This window comes from Apteryx mantelli, chromosome 4, assembly GCF_036417845.1.
Source record: "Apteryx mantelli isolate bAptMan1 chromosome 4, bAptMan1.hap1, whole genome shotgun sequence".
NCBI classification, from domain to species: domain Eukaryota; kingdom Metazoa; phylum Chordata; class Aves; order Apterygiformes; family Apterygidae; genus Apteryx; species Apteryx mantelli.
Window position 1 is genome coordinate 64,426,731 of NC_089981.1, and position 17,164 is coordinate 64,443,894.

The following is a 17,164-nucleotide window of genomic DNA, read 5'->3' on the forward strand; positions in this document are numbered from 1 at the left end:
GTTTGCAGTTTCATTATTGTCTTGTACCATGCTTAGTCTTCAGACGGTCCTCATGGAAGACAAATGTGTCTGTAAGTGTGTGAGAACATTTTGCCTTTAATTATTTTTGTATTTTTGAAAAATATTTTTCATGATAATGTTATATAAAGTTTCATCAGTGCATCTTCATGCGTGTTACATGGAGGAGCCAAGATTGCCCTTGCGATGGTATACAATAAATTATCAATCTAGAACCCTTAAGAACCGTTATTTAATCCCCTGCATCAGTATGTGATGCCTTGCTTGCCCAGCTGCAGGACTGAGAGATGAATAGAAAGGAAGAAGAGGAGTATTCCATGTTAGACTAGAAAAGGAGCAGCTGTGGGGTAACTTTGTAACTCTCTTTACTAATAAATGCAGGAAAGTTGTAACCTTAAAGACTTGTTGGAGTATGACAATCCTGAGTTAGATTATGAAGGCTAAATATTCAGCATTAAAAATGAATAAAGACACTGAAGCTGCTATGGAGAATCCTTATTGCTAATTATAACCATTAATAATTAGTTTTATTTTTTACTTTTGAGGAATTTTCTTCCATTGTATTTGCTTAAAAGCACAGGGTTACCATTTTTTGTGTGTTTGCATAAAGTCTGATGATAAAACTGATTTTGAGGATATGGCAAACAATGCAAATTCTATACCTGTACCCATCAGAAATCTTTAAACCACTGCATGATTTTTGCAGTACTCATCATCCAACTACAGTGCTCTACAGTATCAAAAAATAACAGGGTGTTTGTGTAGTTAACTGCCCGATAAGTTTGGGAGCAAGCAATGCAGAGATCTGCGTGGAAGATGTGCCTTCCAAGGTCCAACATATTAGCCAGATAAGTTCCTGGCAGAGTAGGGTAATAAGGAGGTATCTGAGCTCAGAAGGTCATTTTTGGGGGAGGAAACCCTGCCCAAATCCCCCAAAGCTTTGGCTAAATTTGTTTTAAAGATATTATGTTCTTATCAGTTTCATGAAAACTGAGTGGATAGAAGTACAATATCCATAACAGTGCTTCTGTTGAGAGCTAAAATCAACTGATCAACAGAATCCGTTCTGTTTGGACTGCTGCCTAGCCAGTCGGAATACATGTATTTATCAGCAGTGAACAGGCTTTTAGTTTAGAACTAGCTGCAACATGCACAATGCAACAGTGCTGCTTCTTGCTTGTAAGTTAGGGGACATGGAGGAGGAGAGATTTTTAAAATATTGTAGGGAGCAGGCTTGTAAATGAGGCAGGTCTCCTTAATTCTTCTATTGATAGATTAATTTATTAATATATTGGGGTATATGTTCTAGGTCTGTGGAAACAAGTTTTTGAGGATAAAGGCATTAGGGATGTTTAATTTATTTTGCATTGTTTTTCATTGTAGTAGATTTAGAGGAGATGCATTTTTTTCAGGTAGTAAAGCTGAGCTACCATGAGAAGAAGAGACAGGATAGGCAGAAATGTTCAGTGAGACTTCTGTGGCTGGATAGTACTCATGTAAGAGTTCAGAAGAAATGCAGCAGTCAAGTGACAAAGCTTCTAGCAAAAGGGGTGGTTCATGGTAAAGTTGGTCTCTATATCAGAGTACAGAAAGGCAACAAATATGCTTGTCTGTAGTAAAGGCCCTAAAAGTTTCCTGCAAAGCCAAGCAGCAAGCCTTGCCAATGTCAGATATATATTCATGAGAACAAAGCGAGGTCAAATTTTTGTTCACGCACATAAATGTACTAAAGACCAAAAAATCCCTGTCTTGATCTGTTAGAATTCTTTGAACTGAGCAAAATAGCATCTAGTGGAACTGGTTCTTGTTGTTCAGACTTTCAAAAAAGCTTTTGACAGACTTTCAGCAAGGGCTGTTAAGCAGGCCAGGTATTTGCAGGGTGAGAGGTAAAGTTTTGTCATAGATTAGAAACAGACCGAGAGCAAGCTAAAGGAATAACCAGCCAGTTTTCAATGCAGCAAGCAGATAACTGAACATGCAGAACAGAGAACACTCGGAGTGTAAAATTAAAGATTTGAAAGGAGGAGGTTAATAATGAGTGGCATATTATCATCAAAAGTATGAATAAAAAAGCCAAGTTAATGCAAGGTAATATACGGTGTGAATTTACAGTAGATTAACTACTCTTTAGTGTTCATCCATGTGACCACAAGCTTGTGCAGTAGTGAACATGAGGTAACTTGTTAACTTCTGTTTAATGTGGGCCAGAAATGTCCGGATGTTCAATTACTGTGAAGTGACATGGTGCTGTAAACCTGAACTCTAGCCTACCTCATGGCAACTTGTTAATATGTCCATATTCTTTTGTTGATTATTATGAGAAAAACTAAGAAAAGTTTTAACAACTTCATCAACAGGAAACACAATGGCAGATGAAATTTAGTGTTTATGAATAACTGATTACATGACAACAATAATTTTAACTGCTTATAACAATAAGCTGTAATTGTAGTCATTCAAAGAAGAAAAAAATGAGTTTTGTTCTGGAAAGCTCAGTGGAAACACCTGTTCTAAGTCAAGTAGTAAAGGGAACAAACAAAATATTAACATATTTTAGGAACAGAATAGGAAATAGCATGTAATTATATAAGCATCAATTAAATGCACTCCCTTGAAAGAGTTCTGGTTGCCATTCCTAAAATGGGTTCAGGAAAAATAAATGAGATTCACAGCTGAGTGACTGGAATGATTGAAGACATAATGCATTTATAGCAAGGAAATGAAGATATTGTTTGTTTAGGGAGGAGAGAGGCATGAAGGAAGTATGCAGGATGACAGGGTAATAATGTAGATTTTGTGTTTCTTATGGTATGAAAAGAGGAGAATTCAGTGGGAAGGCATCAGATTAATAACTGATAAAAGTGAATGCTTATTGTCACAGAATATACTTATCTTCTAAAACTTCCTGCAACAAGCTATCATTAAGGTCAAAAGCTTAACAGGATTAAAAACTATCCTGGATATTTATGTAGACAGTAAGACCAACCATAGTTACCTCAGATAGAATAACGAGCACTTTGCAAGTGATAGATCCCTAGATTTTAACTCACAGAAGTAACAGATGAATTTTCCATATAAATAACGTTTCACAGCTGGCTGCTTGAAAACTAAGATTTCTTTCATCTTCTCCTGAAATGTGTGCATCAGGCAGGATAGTGAGTTTGCTGGACCATTGCTCTGAACTGACCTTTCATATTTAACAGTGAGAAATCTGTGTGCTGTGCTGCTGTGCCCATGTATATGGCCATTTCTTTACTATGTTGTTTTACTGTAGTTGAGCTAAATAGTTCCTATATGCATAAAAGGGTTATTGAGACATTTGTAAGGAAGTCAGTTTCTGAAATTAGTGATTTCCCTGGTTATGGCATGCAGATGATGGCTGGTTATTTTTACAGGCAGGGTGCTCCTCGCTTTGTCAGTATGTGTAGTATAGCGGTTTCACCTGTAGTGTTGTCAGTATGTTACTCAACTCTGGTTTTCAGATCATCCTGTTCAGATTGTTACTTGTTTGGTTTGCCCATTGTCTAACATGAGGCTGAGATACTAACGGTGCTATTTGAGAATCAAGGCAGATACATCAGTGGTGATTTTGGAGATGCAACCTGAAGATACAGTTCAGTAAGGCCCTCTCATTGTAAAGGGACTTTGTTGCCTCTGTTGCCTTGATCTGTAGTTGGGGATCCTTACTGGATCCTGTGCTATTAGCTGAACTAAGATTTTTTTCATCTGTACCTACTGTTTGTGTTTGGCCTTTGTGGATGGATGGATGAAAAATGGGACCAAAATAATCCAGACTTGTTTTCTTCTGCTGTGTTTCTTACCAAGCATTAATCCTGAAGTCTATACTTAACATGTGTTTAGCATAAAGTATTTTGTTGTGCTTGTATTGCAGGACTTTCTACTGGGAGGACAGTAAAACGCACAGTATGTGTGCAGATTGAGATTTAGGTGGCTAGATCTTGGGTACATATGTTTTTTCTTTGGGGATAGCATGCTACTTTTCTCTGAAATATGCTGTAAGGTAAAAAGAGGATTTTCTCCTGCAATGCTGGATCTGCGTGAGGTCCCTATCACTGACTGGTGTGGGGGGCTGCTGTTGATATCTACCAGGCTGTAGTACTTTATGCTTATTAATGCTAGTGAACAGAAGAATGTGTTGAATTGGCCAGCTTCATGAGGAGAAAGAGGAGGGGAAGCTTGGTGGGAGCTCTGCCCCTCTCTGTGAGGGAGTGTGTGAGATTTCAGGACCCAGCTATCATTAGGAATAGCTCCAATTCTTCTAGCCAGGGAGTTTAGTCACAGGGATAACATCAGACCACCCAGGCAAGCGCTAGACCGAGCTGTCTCCATCTCCACTATATAGCCAGCCAGTGCCCAGGATTCAGCAGCCAGGATTCCTACAAACATGCTGACAGATCCCTAGGAGGATGGGGCACTTTTCTCATTCTACATTTTTCATTTGGACAGAAAGTGGAAATTAGCAGAAAGCAGATGAATTTACTAAACCTCAGGCTAGTGGAGAAGGGAGCAAGGAAGAACTGGGATGGGCAGTTTACAGTGCCCCAGAGTGACCTTGTGGGAGAGTATGCCACAGGAATCCCAAAATAAAGAGCTTCAGCTTGACATCAGCTGTAGCAATAATTCGAACCCACACTGCTCCTCCTCAGTTACCCATCTGTCTCAACTGCACAGCTTGGCACCTTTGCCTGCATTGTCCTCAGTAAAGGAAAGGTGCCACAAAACTGCCAGTGTACCAAAACACACTGTGCAGGTCCCAGTGGTTATCAGCTTCTTTGGTTCTAGACCTGAGCAGCGTAATATGGTGATTGCATAGAGACCATGAAACTCAAGGTACAGCAATATTTATAGAAATTTGGTGGAGGTGAGTGGTGGGGTTTTTTTTGTTTATTTGTTTGTTTTCAGTATTAGTCTCTTGCTTTGACGCAACCCACTTTATCTGAGTCTTAATCTGATTTGTTTCATGTATGTAATGATTTGGTTGGCTTTACCCTTCCATTGATAGAGGGGAAGAGAACTGTAGGGGAAGGAGGCATCTCTTTCTATAACCAGAAAGAGGAGCAAGAAGTGAAGAGATGAAGTCTGCAGGGTATTTCTCTTTCCTCTTTTACTTTGTTCTTTGCACTGCTGCAGGGCCCCCTCTTCTCCTTGCCCCCAGGCTGTTCGTACCGGGATTGGATTTACTTCTAATACTGCTGACTTGTAGCATCAGCAATAGCATGACTGGCCTCAGCAGAGGCTGTAGGAGGAGAAAATGTCGATGTGGTTTCTGCAGTGCAGGAATAGAGCCCCTTCTGCAGCTCTGAGGCTCTAGAGAATGAGAGTAGAGGATTTCGTTATGGTGTAGCAACCTCTGCAAATCTGCAAAGAGTCACCAAATGGGCTAGGCTGAGCAGCTAGAACTCATGTTATGGGAAAGACTACACCCTGATCATCAAACGTTTGGCAGGACTGTGCCTTATCAAAATCACTCCCACTGGGAAGTTTTCAGGCAGAGTGCTGAAATGAAAGCCTGACTTTTTCTGGAGAAGGAAAAGGAGAGTTCAGCCATCCACAGCAGCAGCACTAACTTGGGCCTTTTTTCATTGTTAAATGGATGCATACGCTGGAGACACTACAAAGGAATTTGCAAGTTTGTCAGGTTTCCCAGGAATGTCTCTGGCAGGTCTTTGTCTGGAACGTTTTCTGGAGACAGGAACACTTGTGCTCTGTATGCATATGTATATCCTGTAAGCTGGTAAGCTCAGTGAGGAAAGAAGGAATGTCACAGGCCTTTGGCCAGATCAGCCTTGGTACACACACAGATTTCACACTTCCCAGCCTGTTAGCCCCAGTTCTTCCCTTCTTCTGGCTTGCTGTTTCTGCAAACTCAAGTCTGTGCATAAAATGAAACTGTTTTAGTATGAGGTACGGTCAGCTTGCTGGGTCACAAGAAGGTGGCTCTGGAAAAATGTTTGTATTGTGTGGTTTCTCCAAAGACCCTTTAATAGGTGTATTTTGTGCCACTGCTCAGACCATGAGGACTCTGGATTTACTTAGAGATTGGTGGTTTGGGATTTTCTTTGCCTCTTCAGCAAACAGGCAAGTTAAGATCCCATGATATTTCCCATAATGGGATGGCTTGCTGGATTCCAGCATCTCAATACATCAAGAAAGGCAAGACAGACTGACTGGCTCCAGTAGTACTGGAAGACCTTGGGCACTCTGTTAGATCAAGTCATTCAGGTCTGGGCTAAATCACAGATGTACATGGGAGCTCTGTGTTGAAGCCAAGAAATACAACACAAAGCCTGGGGAGTGGACAGATTAAAAATGAATATTTATATTGTTGTAGCATCTAGACATAGTTATCTCTGAATGCTGGAAGAGAAATATAATTAAAAGAACACAGCAAAATACTGTTTTTTGAATTGCAAGTCATTAGCTGCTCCCCTTTGTTCCCGGGGATATAAATATTTCACTGATCTCAAAAGCCTCAGGGGTATGTTTGTCTGAGGAAGGTTTGGCAGGTGGAAATACAGTTCCTACACAAGCCAGATCTTGGAATAAGTGAAACAAATTTTGGTTGAGGAGCTATTTGAAAAAGATAGTGTTACTGGATGAACAGTAAGTATTAAAATGGAAAATTAGGGATTAACTGAAGAGTCTTGAAGGAGTAAAGCTGGGAGCACACAGAAAAAGTAAATCTAAAGACAGAGGAGAAGGTCTCACAAATGGTGAGATGTTTGCACATTCTCATTTTTAGTGGAATGTTTCCTTCTTTGCTGTTTCCTTATGATGTAGTGTCACCTTATCCTGTCTGAGGCACTAGAAACTAAAGATTCTGGTCTGGTCATAAAGAGGAGGAGCAATGGTCTTACGTATGTCTTACAATGGTCTTTGTCCAAATCTCTCTTTAAAGGAAAAGGCTTCTTGATGAACTGTTGATGTTCATATGTATCTTGTGCCAAATATTTTGTGACATTAGTTCTCCTATTCTTTAAGACTTTCATTATAAGTTATTGAAAGGTTTTTTTGGCCAATAAAGTAGGCCTGTGATGACTGCATTCTTTTCGCCCATCTCTTAGTCTTACTTGATTTCTGAAATACATCTGGACTTCTGGATCCCTCTTCCTCCTCACCAATCAAAATGATCCAAATGGAAATCTGAGGCATGTGAACTGGAGAGGATGCCAGTGTGGCTCCAAGTATGAGAAAGGGTCTTTAGACTCTGTAGCTCTCTGGCACCCAACACAAAATTTGTAGGCAACAGGATATGACTGGCCTCTGGCGGAAAAATATTAAAACTGCCAAATAAGTGTAAAGTAGGTATTTTTGTAGTGCATTGCTTGTTCAGTGTTGTAACACATGGACTAATGAAACTTGGGATCTGTTGTTCAGGATGTTAATGAAAATTTAAGTCACTTTCCCACACTATGCCAAGAGGGGTAGCAACTTCAAGTGATGATGTGTCCCTATTCTCCCTGGTTGACTCCTGCAAACTAGCAAAAGAAACACACCAGTTTTGGGGAACCTTTTCCTGAATCCTTCAAGGCTGATCTGCACTACTGATTTTTTTTTTTTTTTTTTTTTTTTTTTTTAACCTACACTGCCTTGGAAAAAGCAGAATGCCTGTTGTTTTAGCCTATTTTAGACACTAAACAAGATCAAAATGGAAAATAAAACATTTTATTCTAGAAAAAGAGTTCAGTTCTTGAATATGACAGTGGGAAACAGTGTCAAAAGGATAGTGTGATGTAGATCTGGAATGTGAAAGATATTAATCTCCTGTTCTGAGTCTTGTTTGTGATTTCTTAAAGGTACTATATAATGGTTCTTTGTTCATATAATGCTATTTTTTAGAAACAAACTTTGTCCTGGAATTTTCTTTCTTCCTATTTATATTTGGATATTTCATATTTCCTGTTAAGTTATAAAGCAGATGGGGGGGTGGGAGGAATCAGCTCAAAAACGCCTCAGCCTTTGTACCTAGCGCTTTTGTGGACCATTCTGTGTTGAGGCTTTGCGTTAAATCTCTAAATATATTTGGGAATAAATTCCTCTGAATAAAGCAAGACCTTAGAGACCTAATTCTTCTAAGCTCATGTATCTCTACTGTCAAGTAGACAAGTGGATTGTAGACATCAACTTACTTTGTAACACTTAAAAAAACCAACCAAACAAAAAAACCCAGAACCCCCCCAAAGCCATTACAGTATTTTTGGCATTGTACAGTAATTTGTCTTCTGGCTTGTTAGCGTTGTATTGAACAAAACATAGTAATACATATGTGTGCTGTTAAGTTTTATAACACAGGGCTCTTTTAATCAAGTATGGCTGTTACATGTTTTTCCCTATTTCTTGGAGTTAGTTTACAAAATTTAAATATAGCAAGCAGGCTCTTCTCTGTCTGTGAGAGCTTTCGGGGATTTACAGTCCTATTGTGTTCTTTACTCAACATGTTCCTTTTAGCTTAAGCGATCTTTTTCCTGTCCCCAACAGTTTCAAAATTGTGACAAACTTTATGAATCATTCTATCACGAGAGATATTAGCTGCGTATACAGTCTTGACGTCTGCTTTGTCTTACCTTTTACACAGACTCCACAGAGAATGTATGGACATGAGGAAAGATGTTTGAAAATAGGGATGCTTGAAGTGTGCAACACGTGCAGGTTTCCCACCGCTGCCAGTGTCAGAAAAAAAATTGCAAGATCCTTCACTAAGAAAGGCTAGTGAAAAACACAGGGATCTTATCAGGCAGAAGAGTTTGAATCCATGTAAATTCAATTCAACGTGAAAACAAACTTTCTTGTTTTTGTTCTGCACCACCTTCCTTTTTGGGCCCCACTGGTCTTTCTTTTTTGTTGTCTTTATTTGTTTTCTCCTATTGCCATTTCTGAAGCTGGAAGTTATTCTTTATGGAGCTTTTGGTATCTGCTGTGGTCTAGGTGCTATTCATTATCTTCTTTTAAGCCAAAGTAACCATTGATTTATTGCTGAATGTTTACCTCTATATGAAGAGATGAATGGAGTTTCATCAAGTACTCAGGAGGACTAGTGACTAGAAAATGAAGCCACTCTGCTGACCACTGATGTGTTTGGGGTGCCCCAGGAATCCACCAAGGCAGCATCCTGGCAAGCTAATTATAGCAGCTGAAATGTCTCAGAGCGTGGCACAATAAAAAGCAGTAACACCCAGCTGGGTGGGCTGGCTACAGCTAAATCATACATTCTTGCTGTTGTTCTCTCCCTCTCTTTGAATCCATTGCCTGTATTTAATCCTGCTGTAATTTAAACACCTGTCTATCTGGAATGTGTGAAATATCCCTACTACCCATGCTGAGCTATTTGGTCACCTGCTTCTCTTAGAAAGACAGCTTTCGAATAAACAGTAATACAGTATTAGAGAGGAAAATATACCACAGCAATAGACTGGGGGTGAGGTGATAATTCATCAGACTAAATGCTCCTTGGTATTAGCATGAAGAGGAGAGTGGATTGGATCAAGACTCCTTTTTGCACGTGGCTGCTTTAGCAAAGTTGTGATCACTGTTGCTGACAAGCTAAGAATTATATTATTGCATTTATATTATTGCATATATAATATATATTATTGCATTTACCATATTGGCCTCTGTGTTTGTTTCACTTGCAATTCTTGCTGTTTTTCAGACCATTAACTCTTTGTAGCCAGAAACTGCCATTGTTAGGTATTTGTATAGTGCCTAGCACAGTTAGACCCACACTTAAGGTTTTCTGTTACTGCAGTAGAAATGCTTTAAATTAATGTAATCTACAGAAGACAATAGCGTTTTAGGGTGAGGCAGAAGCATCAAAATGATGCTTAATGTTGGTTTCCATATAAGGTGGGTAGCACTCTCCATTAATAAGCTTGCCCAATATATCCCACTGGAAGACCTTTCTTTAAATTGCTGATAATGTTCTGAAACTTCATCCATTTGGACTGATATTTTCTGTGCTTAATGTACAGTTTTCAGAATGCTTCAGCCAAGCTGTTCTTGGAGCTGTTAACTCCAAGAACAAGACTGGCTATAACATATTCTGTGCACGTTAATGTCTAGAGAACTTTTGAAGCTCTGAGTCTCCTATGCTTTGGAGTAGCAATTTGAAATTTAAAATTTTATCCAAATTTGACTGCACAGTATTACTTGAAAAGCTCCAGGTGAAATATACCTTGTAAGACCTGTTAGAGCTTCTCAGCTTCCTGAAAGTTCCCTCCACACTGAGGGTGCAAAGCTGAATTTCTCTGTACTTGCACCTCTAGAGTACTGAGTACCTGCTCTCCTGTGTTCTCAGGGACCTGGTCTGTGTTGTCTTGGGAGCCTGGTTAACTTGAATTGAATTCTGCCAAGGTGTGAAGAACAGCTAGGGAAAGAGTGATGGGAAATTGGGATGTGGATGTAATTAGGGAGGGGCACATTGGGGCTAAAGGACAGAAATGGAGGGAATAGTTGGGTGGTAAATATGGCTTGGTGAGGAGCTCGGATTCTGGGACTGGGTGAACAAAGAGACTGGCAAAAGGAGCAGGAGGGGGGAGGATAAAACTAGAACCCCTTGGATTGGGTATGTGAGCAGCTAGAAGGAGTCAGAAGGAGTTACTCCTGGGAAAGTGGGCAGAAAACCAGTATGTAACCACTGTAATTTAATCCTGTCTGGAATTTGAAGTAGAAGTCAACATTTCTGAACTTCACCTAATGCTTAGATGCCTTCTAGTTCTAATCCACAGAAGAGGTGACAACTTACTATGCTGTCAGTTACACTGTTAGTTCATGCGCCAGACTTCAGTCAGAGGATATGAAGTTTGGAACCCTGCATGGAACCACTGTAGGTGGGAGTGTGGTACCATGCAATGGTGCTGGTACGTACTTATCTCAGTTTGAGGAATTGCACACAAATTATGATAGAAGAATACTGTTAAGATTGCAAAGTTGGGAATTCACAAATTATGTTTAAGTAATTAAAGTGAGTTAAGTCACATTTAAGTGACATAAGACGCATCACCTTGGAGTTCTGGAGCAGATGCAAGGGCTCATGGTTAGACTCTCCTTCCTGCTTGTGCCCTGTGTCTCATTGGCTATACACTTTCCAGTTGCCACAGAAATTAGCAGGGGCAATACAGACAAGTCATTTGCTGTATGACATTAATCTTGATACACAACCAGGTCTGTTCTGTGCTTCTAAAACACAGTATGTGATCGTGTAATTAAAGACAGTTGTAAACTTAATTCTGGCAATGTCTGACTTGGAATCTTAACTTTGCAACCTTTTTTTTGTAACCTTCATAAAACAGTTTTTAAAATGTAATCTAATCCTTATACTGCTGCAGTAGATACCATTACCTTGTATGTTTAGGCTGTCTTCAATAAACCAACAGGTCATGTCTGCTTGCAGAGACTGATCTTCTAAGAAGATAATCAACACAAGAAGAATGCTCAGAGAAGGAAACAATGAAATATACATTTTATATGCTTAAAAGCATTACAACTTGATGTAACAAACATACATCTAACATGATTTTTAGGCCATCATTAGCTAACTAGTGTAATTACCTGTGTGAATAGTTTCAGAGTGGTTTGGGTTAGAAGTTCCTTTCATGTGTGGTAGAGTTTGGTTTGGAATTTTATATCCAGATACCTATGCTGATGGGTTGTGTGTGTACATATGCATAGAGTGAGGGAGAGAGAAGACACATACATGTGTCTTCTGGTTCAGTGACATAACTTACGGTGGCTGGGCAGACAGTCTGGGCTCTGCCTGGAGAGGATAATAGGAACATTTAGCTTTTGATTAGTGCAGTTAAGAGTTAATTTTTCATTGTATCCTTGTTATCTATCCCTATGGCAAGAACATGGTGCTGCTTTCTTGCTTTAGGTTTTCTACCACATCTTCATCTTTTTCCTCCCTTGTGCTTCTGTGAATGGAAGGGCTATAATTTAATGTTGGTACCTGAATTCATCTCAAGCATAGTGGCTATAGGTGTGATCTCTTTCATTGTGTTATGTAACTAGCACATTTTTCTGCATCTTGAGATTTCCCTTCTCTAGGCTGTTATTATGTACTCTATCCAGCATACCTTTTACTCTTTTCTTAGCTTTTAATTTTCTGATGTCTTTTTCTTTGTTGCTGTAGTTAACAGACCTGAACTTGGCAAGTGGAGCTATAAGCAAGGGGAGCACAGCCTCCCCCCTGAGCTACCAGTCAACACTCAACAGAAGAGGGCCACTGTGGGCTGTTCAGTCAGACACTCACCTAGCTGACAGAAGGTCTGTGTCTTCAGCAGTCAGGTAAGTTAAAATTGCTGCTGCAGCAATTTTAAAGGTGAAGAAAGCAATTCATTGCACTCAGGAGCTCATTCATAATTTGCGCTTGGCTTCTTGCTCAGAAGATAGTGTCCAAGCGCCAGGTACCAGTTCTTCCCAGGACTATCCTAGAAACTAGTCCTGTGAAATAGAGCTATGTTCCCAGAGCTGGCAGGATCTAGGTGAAATAAGGAAATGGATGGACATGTTGAAGGAAAGGGAGATGTCTGTTTCACTTTTCTGATCATTTCTTATCCCTGTATCTGTAAGTTTGAGTTCTTTCTGGTGCCAAGACATATCTATAGAGTGCAAACCTATACATGATATTGCAAAAATCTCCACCAAGGCCTGGTTTTCATGCTTTTTCCTTGAATATTAAGTTTAAATTGTTTAAACATAGAGCAACACACTGCAGAGTTTTCTAGAAGTTTCACTTCTGAATGGTTTTCTTATGCTCTTTATTAATTTTGAAAGCAACTAGGACATAGGAATTTATATTCATGAGTGATATACTAATGGGACTCTGAGTAGGGGACTGTGATTCTGCAGTAAAACCATTCTTCCTGGGATTGAAAGAGCAGCAAGATTTGCCCCAAAGATTCTGGACCTTGGAAGCTAGGAGCTAGGTGAGATTGCTGCAATAGACTAGGCTGAACACAAGCCCAGAACTGCTTGATATCTGACTTCTTCCTGTGTTGCTTCAGTAAAAAATATTTCTTTCTTTGCCTGAGCTTTCATTTTTGCCTTTGAAAATGGAAATAATGAGGCAGAGCTTCTCCAATACGTGAGTTTGGGCTAGACAGGACTGTATAAATGAAAATACTGGTTCTTGTCATTGATGCCTGAATGGAGAGAGGTGAGAGAGGCAGACACGTAGTGCAGAAGGCCTGTGATCTGGGTGGTCATCCTTTCCTAAAGGGGTCCTTCAATAGGAGGATTGGAGAGGGATTTGGAAAGCTCAAGTAAAATTGTTCTTATTTCATCAGTCGCTGTTTTTCCTCTTGCCTGAAGAAGAGGAATGTGAGAAATGAATTCCTGGCCTGTTTCTGTTCCAGCAAAATGTTTGCCTCTGGGGTTTCGAGTTATTGAGAGAGGTGGTGATTTTGCTCTTGGAGCCCAGCCAGCGGAGCTATTACCTAATCCGAATAAAGAACCTATCCAACAGGTGTAAGCTGCCTTCCCCTCCTACGCAGCCTGAGAGCGCAGTGGAGCGCAGGCTGTCTTAGAGCTTCTGTTCCTTTCTCAACTCTGCCTGCACCCCTGGGTGGATTCACAGACTTAGCAGGAAAGAGGCTACTCACAGTCAAAATCTTCTATTGCAGATCTTTGCAAAAGGCATTGTAGTTATCATGTTGCTTTAAAGCTGTTTCTGTTGTATGTTACCTGTAGATCTGCAACCCACCCTTTAATGCCCAGAGCTCCGCTCTGAACCACTTCCAGGGCTGTGTCTCATCTAGCATTGTATACATAATTTAATGTCTGAAGAAGTTCAGTCTTACTTTGTGTAGGAATGCGAAAATACATCAGAAGCGTCTAGGCACAGCTAGTGAAAGCTTCAGTCTTCAAACCTTTCATGAAACATTTGGTTTTCAGCACTGAGAATATGTACTCTGCAGATTAGAGGGCCAAAAGCTTGCAATGGTTGGCAGTGCTTGAGTTACTCTGTTTTTATTCTCAGAGCAAGAGACAGAAAGAGTTGTCTTAGGATATTGTCTGTTGTCTTCATGGCTGCTTATATCAGGTAGCCAGAATACTGGTAGTTAATTCCTTTTTTCATTTGAAATTGTTGAGACAGTGCTTGATAACTCAGGCTGTGAAGCATTCTTATGCATTTCTCTGAAGAAAGACTTGAAACTTATATATCTGTCTTGTATTGAAAATGCCTTGTTTGCTACTTGGTTTGTTACATTGGAGGTCAGCAGTTCTTAGAGGGTCATCTGATGGGTGTTAGCCCTCTTCAGCCTGTGCTCAGTGCTGGATGACTTTGAAGAAGAACTTCCTATTTTGTTCCACTGAGGTTCTGGTCCAGAAGTTGTAGAATTCAGCAAGAATGGGAATATTTTGTCAATTGGTCTCTTATTTGGCTTTCACTGATTTAAAAAATAAAATAAAACCATTGGATCCAATTCAAATATCTGCCTCTGACACTCAGTCCTTACAGCTTTTGTATGTCTCTGTGGTAAATTTAAGCCATTTTAGTGCTGTTGAGGTTTGTCTGAAAAGATCTCATTTTGTTTTGATGCTTCTGAACTTTAGGATTCAGGCTATTCTTACTGACAAATCTTCCGCCTCTTTAATTCCTACTCTCCCAGTACTGATTTATCTAAATGTTTCTGAACAGAAGTTAGTTCTCCTTCTTTTGTTGGATTCCTTTGGCTGTATGAGGAGAGCTGCCAAATCAATAGTCTGTTGTCTAAAGGGCAAAGCAGATCTTGGGTTTATAATAGAGAGAAAGAGAACAGTTCTGGGTATGTTAAAATGTTATTTTATAAGTCTGTGGTGCTGTCTCTTTTGAGATTGTTTTGTTTTGTTTTATTTTAGTCACTTTCTATAAGGTTTGGTCTTGTTCCCACCCACATGGCAGTTTAGGCTTTCACTGTGCCCCAAACGAGAAGCCTGCAGGGCTGTAAGAAGGCAAGATGTTCCAAGTTGTACATAGGCTCACTTTTGACTACAGCAATACAGCTGCCACATTTGCTCTGGCCCTGCCTTCATTGCCTTTCCTAGCTCATTGCCACTATGCCAGATCTGCTCCATCCTTCTTTAACTCCAGTCCTGCCTCAGAGCCTTATTTCAGTTCTATCTCAGCTTCCTGCTCTAACCATCAGGCGTGATTGTCAACCTTTCACGCTCTACTTTGAAGGTATTAAACATGATTAAATGATTTTTAACAAAGTATTTAGGACTCCCAGATATAACTTGTTGATTCAGAACCTAAACTAACTTCTGAGTGCTGGTTGACAAATGATTGCATAATCACTGATGGGAAGGCTGGTAGACTTTCCTAGAAGCTTCTGGCTCTGCGATATGCAGCTGCTGTGTCATTTGTTCTTTGAAAAAGCAGAACTCTCCTCAAAGAATAACTTGGGCTCTGCAGGTCACTTAATCTCCAAGGTTTGAACCAAAGCTAGTGAGAAAGAAATCTTTCTAATCAGTACAGATTTCTGTGTTTACAGAGGGTACCTTGGATTCAACAACAAGATGTCCTTGCTCAGGTTCATCTTTTAGAATTCCTATGGGCAGTGTGTTGGCAAAAATTCAACAATGAAATGATCAGTGTTTTCTGAAACCTCTCTTTTATTAGCTTCTTGTTTTATTCATGACATCTTTCTCTAACATAAAGACAAGACCAACAGAGGTCTTCCAGAGTACTCGGCATAATTTTTCCTTGGCTATTCTGACAGATTTATTTAACTTGGTGGGGGGAGGCAGGCAAGCAAGCTTCCCTGTCATCAGTCAGAGGGTACACCAGTCCAAGTTACACCAGACAACTTGGGAGGGCTACTGCAGTCAGAAACAAGGGATTCTCCTTTTCTCACTACTTGACATGCACGAAATATTTCTTTCCTCAGAATTTGAGCCAAGGTGCTCAGGTTCGTCAAGAAATGATGTTCTGTTGGCAGTCTGTCTAATCTGGGTTGAGTTGTATAAAAACAGACTTTTACAGTTTTCTGATCTAGGGGTTTCTAAGTTTAATTTGATCCAGTGTCACTCTCAGTGGTGGTAACAGTAGCATCTGCTCCTGACTTCATGGGCTTGTATGCACATAGCTGCCATATGCCTAGGTTTCCAAACAAGTTCTCATTACTGTGTTTTCATTTTTATTTTTTCTTGCCTGAAAAACTTGAGTGGGGTGGGAAAGTAGCAGATTCTACTGAGATATTTGTCATCTCAGGCTTTCAGGAACCCCAAACTGTATGCCTCGTGTCTGGAAATATCTGTGTGTGTGGTAAGCCTGATGCTTTCTGAAGTTATCAGACTTCATGCCCATTCATTGTGTAGTTACAGCTTTACACAGTGGGTGCTTCTGGGGTGCGTTGCATGTATTTACTGCTCACATACAAATCGATTGAACAGTATGTGTGCAGTAAATCCAGCACTTCCCAAAACATTAGCTTCCTGTGCCTGTTCTAATAGCAAATACATATTTATTTATATCCTAAAAATTACAGACAGAAAAAAGTTTATACTACACTCGCATGCATACCCCACCTTGCATACTAGGACCTCAGTGTTGCATCCCCTGACAATCTCATGCTGCTTTTGCAGTCTCCCATACCAGGAGCCCCTTACTGATCACTGGCCTTCCTTAGCCTCCACTGGATAGTAGTACTTTATACCCTCCTTCTCTGCCTAGTGCCTACCACTGCTTCATGCCTCCCTTCTGTCTGCAAACTAGGATTTTACCAGGCTCTCTGACTCCCATACACCTTATACCTTCTCTCCATCCACAAGCTGGGATCCCTGTTTCATTCTCTTTCATACTTGGCCTTACACTATTCCTACTTTCTGAGCAGGGCTGATTTCTGTTGGTCCCTTGCCACAGCTGGAAATGGAACATGCTGCTTTATTCAGCAATCTCAGATTCTGGCCAAATAATTCCTATACATAGGACCTTACTTTCCCCTACTCTGAAAGACAGATTTTGGAGCTGCCGTTGCTACATACTGGTTTGAAATGTTTCATTTACTGCTAGGGATACATGTACTGCGGTTTGAGAACCTCTGCTCTAATCATACTGCGTATGTCCTTTGGGCTTGTGAAATGTGGAAGAGTGTCTGAGCTCTTTGGAGTGTTTGTTCTCTGCTGGTGGCTTCTCCACTATTTC

The 17,164-nt window shown here is 40.2% G+C and overlaps 1 protein-coding gene across 1 annotated transcript in view; it reads left to right on the forward strand.

Moving 5' to 3' along the window:
* The window catches only part of TTLL5 (tubulin tyrosine ligase like 5), a 135,815-nt gene that overhangs the window by 66,602 nt on the left and 52,049 nt on the right, over positions 1–17,164 (forward strand). Inside the window, exon 30 of the mRNA XM_067296837.1 lies at positions 12,167–12,321. Within this exon, the coding sequence (XP_067152938.1) occupies positions 12,167–12,321 (155 nt within the window). The remainder of the gene's footprint in view (positions 1–12,166; positions 12,322–17,164) is intronic.